This window comes from Solanum verrucosum, unplaced genomic scaffold, assembly GCF_900185275.1.
Source record: "Solanum verrucosum unplaced genomic scaffold, falcon-dt-bn FXZP01000058.1, whole genome shotgun sequence".
Lineage (NCBI taxonomy): Eukaryota > Viridiplantae > Streptophyta > Magnoliopsida > Solanales > Solanaceae > Solanum > Solanum verrucosum.
The window spans coordinates 804,372-813,364 of NW_026020303.1; the positions used below are offsets into that span (position 1 = coordinate 804,372).

Sequence of the window (8,993 nt, forward strand, 5' to 3'; positions counted from 1 at the left end):
TGTGGGTATTGGGTTGAGCAAGTTTAGCTCGAGAGAGTAAATCCTAAAACAAATCCTACCTATCTAGCTCGAAAGAGTGGATGAATTAAGGTGTGGGCTGCTCTTCATTGTCATGCTTGTTGATGTTCGAAAGAAATCACTTGATTCGGGGTAGTTGTTCGAGAGAAAACTATCTCCCTTATAGTCTAGCCTACTCACTTATATTTAGCTATTTACTAGTAGTTTCAATCACCCATATACTTATATTTGCCTATAATTGATCACATCCCGAGAATCCTTCTCCCTATTGTTATTTCGAAGTTTTTGTGACTGTTTTTAGTTGATAATTAAAATCAAAAGCCCCATCTGACATTCGTGTCACCCCTTTAATTTGATAAATGTCTTTTTCGATAATTTCTATTCCTATGACTGATTAGACCACGTTTGCACTTCCTAATTGAATTTAAAACACGTACCGCTTCCTGTGGGATTCAACTCCAACTCATTTGTTGGGTTTTATATTGATTTACAATCATTGGCACCAAGAATTGGAAGAGGTGTGATTGAAACGTTAAATTAGAAATTATTAATTTATTAGAAAATTTAATATCTAAGGTTGATGTTCATTTGATTTCCCAAAAATATCAAATAGTAACACTTCTCAAAAACAAAAGGATAAATTATAAAATAAAATTAAAGATGATTGATTGAAGGATTAAAATGGTAAGATGTTATAATTATCATTTTCCTTTACATTATTAATGTTCGTTATTACGAAATCTTGTATGTAAGATAATATAATGTTTTATTTTTAATGATTGATAAATTTTAAGTGTTATTTTATAAATTATGTGATATGAAATTCTCGTGTGAAGGGCGAATAATTTTACCAGTGATTCTTTAAAATGAGACTCAAACCCAAATATTCTCTATTTCTTATCCCAAGGAGCTACCTATTTATCACGTGCTATTATTTTACAGCCTACCAACCTACATCAAACAAGCTGTCACTAAATAATAGAGTAATTTAGTAGTACTACTATTACCCATCAAAATTCAGACCCAAAAATAAAAATCATGCTGAGGAAAATATCAATGGCATTGTCTAGTGATTATGAAGTCGATTGAGAATTTTAAGATTTCAAATTTTAAATTAAATGAAGATAAAAATATTAGTCAAGTATATAAAAAGTTAGTCCTAGTACTATGATAATAAAATAATTTCGATGAATTCGTGTATTCTGTTATTCTCTATGAAAAAATAATACTTATTGTTCTATGTGTTTTAGATGACTGATACATACTTATTTTATAATGTATTTATATTTATTTCATTATAATATTATATTATTTTAATTAATATAACGTTTGAATAAATTATATTAATTTTCATTATTACATAATGTCACACATCAATAATGAAAACCTACAAAAATAAATAAAGCCTACTATTGAACTACTATAAAAAAATAAAATAAAATAATTAAATGATAAGCAAATGAGACTTTACATTATGAACTAAGAATTGAGTTAAAGATACAATACAACAAAATCTACTTAAATACTTAATAAGCAAAATAAACACCATATTTAAACTAACAATACAAGGGCGGCCGCCCTGACCCTGGTCTAGTTACAACAGGTTTCAAGATTATTGAATAGTCAGAAAGTGAGTGAAAGGAATATGTATTTTACCAAAAAAAAGGTTTTATTATTGATATTTCAGAAGATATCATACTGTATGATAGTGAGACAAAACATCACATTAATTATTGATGATCAAGTTTTGAGTGACAAATCTGGTTCATTCATTCATTCATTGTGGTAACAAAGAAGAAGAAGAATGGGTGAAGAAGAGATTGAAGAAGAGAAAAGTAATAGAGTGGGTTTGTTGAGGAGATGTACTACTGGAGGAAGTACAGGGTCAACAAGGTGGGTAGATGGTAGTGAAGTGGACTCTGAATCATCACCATCATGGTCACTTTTTGGTGATGAAGAAATTGTTAAACAAGGTTATGGATCTGTTAGGAGAAGATTGGTTAAAAAACCTAAAAGACTTGATTCTTTTGATGTTGAGGCCATGGAGATTTCTGTTGCCCATGGAAGCCACCATAAAAAGGTACAAATTACTATAAATTTTGCCTGGGATTACACTGGGTAAGTTATTGTTGTGTATTAATCTTCCTCTTCAATTGTTTTGTTTGATTGGTCATTGTGAAATAGTATGAACAAATAAACTTCTTTATTAGAGCACTGTGGGACCCTAATATCATTTGGGATTGGATAACTTTATGCTTTATGGGAAATGAAGTGAAGATTCTATAATGGATGAATGCAAGCTATCTGGGCTCTCTAGTGCAGCAATTTTGACTTGAAATTTAGGATTATATCTCCGAGATTTCCTTCTTAAGTTTGTCAAATTTGAATAGCTAGCTGATATATATTATTCTTGTGATTTCATTAGAATTGACTAGTTTTATGCTAGCAACTTACTGCAGTTCTTCTCCTTTAGGGATGAAATATGAGTTCATATTATATGCAATTTTTGTGCAATCATTGGGAAAGAAGTTATATATTCAAAAGGATGACTCAAGAGGAAGAGTATTGAGAACAACTTTTAGAGGCCAAGGGAATTTTATTCCCCTCTTTTTTCTATTCCTTTTCGCCCAAGGCGATTCCTTAGTTGACTTAACTATAATTTGTAGCAGTTTCTGGAAGTAGTTTTTCTAGGTTTTGGCCCCTTATATATGGCATGGATGTAATGGAGCTAAGGTCAAACTTTGAGAAAAACTTGTATACTTTTCTCTTTTGGTTCTGCATAATGATTAGCAACGCAACATACATTTACAGAGTATTGACTAGCTACTTTGTATTGAAGATGTAGATCAGATTGTAGATTTGATAGGAAGCTTGTAAGTGCTCTCTTTTGGAGGTGGCCAACATACCCTTAATGCTGATGAATACAATTTACCAATTTCAAAAAATAATAATAATACTAATCATAGGGATGCAAATGCTTGCTTTTCTATCAGCTTGTACTTATATATATATATATATATTTTGGAGGGGGGGGGGGGGGGAAGAGTTTCTACAAGGGGTCTACGTCTTCCTTTACTAATTTATGTCTCTTCAAAAAATCAGGAGTCTTCTCTTTTGAGTACACTTGCTCTAGCATTTCAAACGCTTGGTGTGGTATATGGTGACATGGGCACAAGCCCTTTATATGTTTTCTCAGGCGTTTTCAGCAAGGTGCCCATCACATCAGAAGTTGATGTCTTGGGGGCATTGTCCATTGTGTTATACACAATTGCTCTCATTCCACTAATGAAATATGTATTTATAGTGCTCAAGGCTAATGACAGTGGAGAAGGTATATTATTTATTCCTACAAGGGTCTTCCGTTTATGACTTTTCATGTGCTTATCATCTGGGAAATGATGGTTTCCTTAACAACTGAAATAATTTTGATGTCAGGAGGAACATTTGCACTGTATTCATTGATCTGCAGGTATGCAAATGTCAACCTTCTTCCCAATCGACAGCCAGCTGATGAACACATCTCAAGTTTTAAGCTCAAGTTACCTACTCCAGAACTGCAAAGGGCTTTAAATATAAAGGAAGTCTTGGAACGTAAATCTTCTCTGAAAACCCTTGTCTTGCTATTGGTTCTGATGGGAACATCAATGATCATAGGTGATGGTATCTTGACCCCAGCAATATCAGGTATTCTTCTTTTTTTCTTTACATTTTTGGTTGTCCTTGAAAGGTTCAGAAGCAACTTTGCTAAAATTCTCAATAAGTGGCCAAAAACCAAGCATGAGTGAACATTTTAATGACCAGTTTTGATCTTCTCCGTTTTCATTACAATGCTTATCACTATTTTTTGTTGGGGGTTAATAGTATATACCTAACAGGGGCAGAGTGGAAGAATAGGCAGGGAGAAATGAAATTATGCCATCTATTTAAGAAATATTACTGGGCAGTTGTAAAATTCAGGGGTAAAATGTATGTTTGACTTGATGTTCTTGTGGGGAACAAAGTTGCCATAATAACTTGATGACCAAGTTAATTTGGAAAAGGGGGTTTTCATTTAGCTCAAAGGTGAAGGAGAATATCAACAAAAGACTGATTTTAACTGTACTTGTGGTCCACTCAATCACTGGCATATGATGGACAATTTTGATTCTGATTCCCTAAATTTCTGTTTACATATTGAAGTGGACTAGTGGATGATGTGAAATATTGAGGTCCTCAGTAAAAAACAGTCAATAGAAAGGAACACCCTAGAGCTAGCTAATATGATAATAGCCTCGAAATTCCATCTTACTTGTGCAGAAGTCTTCTAGAAGACTAGAATTATGGGTTCTGCAATTATTCATCATTTGCGCTTTCTAGTTCCTCATAAGCTTGTTGTGTGACCCAGATCCCCTAAAATAGGATTCTGACTATGCTTTTTAGTTGTCTGGCACCATAATTAGTTCTCTAATTTGACAGTGCTCTTTGTAACCAATCCAGTCTCTTAATGATCCTCATTTCTTGCAGTTATGTCTGCTGTAAGTGGGCTGCAAGGTAGGGTCCCGGGATTTGGCACAAGTGAGTTTTCTTTTCTTCTTGTAATTGCTGCTACTAGCTACTTCTGAGAATTAAACTGCAAAATTTGTGCTATATTGGGAAATGCTAAATTGGTTACAAATAGCATGCCTTTTCTAGCTATCAGTTTTACGGTGCCGAAACTACATAACAATGAGTGATAAATAGGGTGCCAAATCTACGTAAAAACGAGTGATAAATTAAGGTTCTATCTCAACATGGAACAAAAGGGACAATATAGAAAACTGGTAGACAGAATTATGATACCTGGCTTGATTCAGGGAAACTACACGACATAAAAGAATATTCCAGTGCTATCCAAGACAACAATAGAAAAATTTCAGTCGTTTTAAATAGCTCTTCTAGCTATTAATCTACTGCGGTGAAACAAAGGTCTCATGCAATATGGAAAATCACCACCTTTAATCTTAGTGGAACGGCAGAATTTGCCAGTTCAGTATATCTACAATTACAGGCTTCATTTTAAATATTCTCCAATGAAATGCGTTGAAGTTCTCAGTGCAAATTCTTTGCACGAACATTTTAATATCCAACAATCATGACGAGATGTAGCATGGTAGTAATATTTGTAACACCCTATTAATGTTGCTTGCAGATGCTCTTGTTTTCACTTCAATTATCATCCTTGGCGTATTGTTCAGTATACAGCGATATGGGTCAAGCAAAGTGGGATTTACATTTGCACCTGCCCTGGCTTTATGGTTCTTCAGTCTAGGGGCTATAGGAGTTTATAATCTTCTGAAGCATGATGTAACTGTCTTAAGGGCTTTAAATCCAGCTTATATATATCTGTTCTTCAAGAAGAACTCAATCAATGGATGGTCAGCTCTTGGTGGCTGTGTTTTATGCATCACAGGTATAATAAATTCTTTTCTCCTTTTGTATGGTCTAAAGTTCCTAAATTAGTTTAGTGCATGAAATATCCGAGTTTTCACTTTATATACACCTATATGGAGCTGCCTTCTTTTCTTGTCTTATTCTGTGTGTAACGGACTTACGGGAAGTATGATGATCGAGACATTTGCAAAGTTTTCGTTGGCGCCTAAGAATTCCTTATCTTCTAAAAGGTGCAAGCATGCATTGTCTGATTCATAAGAAACAAGGATTGGAACAATTTTCAAAAGCAATGAACATTCTTTTCTCCTGGCTGCTCTAGCAAATGCTTCCATTTAGTTTTATAGAACACATTTTCTTTAAAGACAAATTATCAAGTATTGGAATAAAATGGGCCTGAATAGAGTGGAACAGGTAGAAGTATTCTGTAGACGAGCCAAACTAGTTTGGGATTGAAGTATGGTAGTAGTAGCTGTTGTTGGTAAGTTGATATGTTATTTAATGAATGGTTGCAGGAGCGGAAGCAATGTTTGCTGATTTAGGTCATTTCTCTGTGAAGTCTATACAGGTATTTTTCTTTATTGTGCCCTCACTTGAAGTTTCAGCTAGCTACCTTAATTATGATGACTGCAGGATTTGTTTCCATTCTGATTTAAGTTGACTGCTGCAGATTGCTTTCACAAGCATAGTGTTCCCCTGCCTTTTTTTGGCCTACTTCGGCCAAGCTGCTTATCTAATGAAATTCCCAAATTCATCTGAGAGAATATTTTATGATTCTGTGCCAGGTATTAGTGCTAAGAGGAAGCTTCTAAATATTCTCTTTGCTGCTTCCTTTTTCTCGAGATTCAAATGTTCAACGGTTTTGATTTTTGAGTACTTCTTTGACACTAGAAGTTTTTTTCAACAACAGATGGTCTCTTTTGGCCAGTTTTTGGGTTAGCAACAGTAGCTGCTATAATTGCCAGCCAGGCCATGATATCTGCTTCATTTTCATGTGTTAAGCAAGCTATGGCTCTTGGATGCTTCCCAAGATTGAAGATTATTCACACCTCAAAGAGGCACATGGGTCAAATTTACATTCCTGTCATTAATTGGTTTTTGATGATAATGTGCATGCTTGTGGTTGCTGCCTTCCAGAGCACGACAGACATATCTAATGCCTATGGTTGGTACCTCATTTTAGCAACTTTGTGGATTTTCTTCAAACGAACAAAAGATTTTTCAGTATTTAGTTAATAATGCTCCATCCTTTCTTTCCATTCTATATGGAACTCTTTCCCTTTTTTGTCCATTTTAGAAAGATTGATATATACTATATTGGGAAACTCTTTAATCTTAATATTCCATTTTTCCCTTAACGTGATGCTCTCCTAAGAAGTGGCATGACATGTTGAAGACCACAAAATACTAAGGGCAGTTTTGGTATACATCTTATGTGTCAAATTCCTTCTTTCTTTCTTGACTCTGTTTATAGTCAAACAGTATCATACAAAATAAAACTGATAGGTGTACTTGCTTGAATCAGCGTTGTTTTTCCTCCCTTTCAATTGCATTCCTTCTTCCACATTCGCTTCCTCAAGCAGCTCTAGCTATACCAATATATTATAACAAACGTTTCCGGAGAAGAAAAGAGAGATGAAAGAAAGAAAAGAGAAAAGTTCTAGGGGTGCTTGCTCCTTGGCATTTGAGTGCTGTTTCATTTTTCTATTGAATTATTCATTCAAGTTATTGAGTATGGAAATGAGTTCCAATCATTACTAGATATCCTCACTTGAGCATATGCACTATGAAGTTATCCTTCTCTATTGCAGGCATAGCTGAAGTTGGTGTCATGATGGTTAGCACGACTTTGGTTACAGTCGTAATGCTACTGATATGGCAAACAAATTTGTTTCTGGCTATCTTGTTTCCACTTATATTTGGAACTATAGAGCTTATTTATATGTCTGCTGTTCTATCCAAGCTCTTCGAGGGTGGTTGGCTTCCGCTAGTTTTTGCCTCTTGGTTCCTCTGTGTGATGTATATTTGGAACTATGGGAGTGTCTTGAAGTACCAGAGTGAGGTCAAGCAGAAGATTTCAATGGATTTCATGCATGAGCTTGGCTCTTCTCTTGGGACGGTAAGGGTACCTGGGATTGGTTTACTATACAATGAGCTGGTTCAAGGCATTCCCTCTATTTTTGCTCAGTTTCTATTAGATCTTCCAGCTATTCACTCTGTGATAGTCTTTGTCTGCATCAAATATGTGCCAGTACCTGTTGTCCCTCAGGAAGAAAGGTTCTTGTTTCGAAGGGTTGGCCCGAAGGACTATCATATGTTCCGTTGTGTAGCTAGATATGGCTATAAAGATGTCAGAAAAGAGGATCATCATGCATTTGAGCAACTTTTGGTAGATAGCCTTGAGAAGTTTCTAAGAAAGGAGGCCCTGGATGTTGCTTTGGAAATCAACCTGAATCAACCAGACCTTGATAGCATTTCTGTGAGGTCAAGGGATGAGTCTGAAATACAAGATGGTGATGGTGATGGGATGGACGAGCTTAAGATTCCATTAATGTGTGATCAAAGAATGGAAACTTCAGGAGCATCAACATCAGAAGCATCCCTGACGTTACCAGCCAGTGTTATGCCAGTTGATGAAGATCCTAGTCTGGAATATGAGCTCTCTGCTCTCCGAGAAGCCACAGAATCTGGATTTACATACTTGCTTGGACACGGGGACGTGAGGGCAAAGAAAAACTCTTGGTTCATCAAGAAATTAAGCATAAATTACTTCTATGCATTCATGAGGAAGAATTGTAGAGGAGGTGCTGCAACAATGCGCGTTCCTCACATGAATATTATCCAAGTAGGAATGACATACATGGTTTGATCTTGGTGCCACATACTAGCTAGCTACTTGTATAACTACACATTAGAATTTCTTGATGCCAAAATTTTCAAGGCATAAAAGAAAGCATGATGTTTCAAAAACATACCACACTCTTGCATCTTCAAGTGATTGTCTATTAATTATTTTCTGCTCATGGATGTACTTGCCATCTTCCTGTAGTATAGGCTTTTGCTGTAAATGATTCTCACCCTTTTTTTTTTTTTGGCCCAAAAGAAAAAAAAATGTGGACTATTCTTTAGATACTTTTAGTTTCATTCTCCCTTTATGTCTTGAGCCAATGATTTATCGGAAATAGTCTCTAAACTTTGACAAGGTAGGGTGGAAAGTTGCATACACACAATCCTCTTCATACCTACTTAAGATATTACACTCGTATGTTGTTATTGATGTCTTCCTATACGGTTTTTTTTCTTTCTAAATTTATGAATGAGATATTTTTGCTAGAATTATGAGATTGACCTTTTTTTTTTTTCAGAAGTAAATATACAAATTGATTGTTTTTCTAATTATTGTTAGAACCTTGATTTAGATAATTAATCTCAATCTTTAATTTTTAATTATGACTTGTGGCTCCCATCTAAGTAAGAACTCGGGGAAGGGAAGAGAATGAGTAATGGAGAGGAGCCTCATTCTAGAAGGTACTTACTCCAATAAGTTAAAAGAAAACATTTATTACTTC

General features: G+C 35.0%; 1 protein-coding gene across 1 annotated transcript; it reads left to right on the top strand.

The window, feature by feature from the left end:
* Window positions 1-1,591: 1,591 nt before the first annotated feature.
* On the top strand, window positions 1,592-8,552 carry LOC125835028 (putative potassium transporter 12). Its single transcript, XM_049514167.1, has 9 exons — window positions 1,592-2,098; window positions 3,121-3,349; window positions 3,454-3,702; window positions 4,522-4,572; window positions 5,186-5,446; window positions 5,940-5,992; window positions 6,095-6,209; window positions 6,335-6,589; window positions 7,236-8,552. Exons 1-9 carry the CDS (start codon window positions 1,823-1,825, stop codon window positions 8,291-8,293), a joined length of 2,547 nt encoding a protein of 848 aa, XP_049370124.1. The 5' UTR covers window positions 1,592-1,822; the 3' UTR covers window positions 8,294-8,552.
* The last annotated feature ends 441 nt before the right edge of the window (window positions 8,553-8,993 follow it).

What these genes read in the sequence shown, in the direction of transcription:
- LOC125835028 (XM_049514167.1), top strand. Translation starts at nt 1,823, where the DNA reads ATGGGTGAAGAAGAGATTGAAGAAGAGAAAAGTAATAGAGTGGGTTTG. An exon ending in ATGGAAGCCACCATAAAAAG is followed by an intron (nt 2,099 to 3,120) that starts GTACAAATTACT and finishes TCAAAAAATCAG; the next exon opens with GAGTCTTCTCTTTTGAGTAC. An exon ending in GGCTAATGACAGTGGAGAAG is followed by an intron (nt 3,350 to 3,453) that starts GTATATTATTTA and finishes TTTTGATGTCAG; the next exon opens with GAGGAACATTTGCACTGTAT.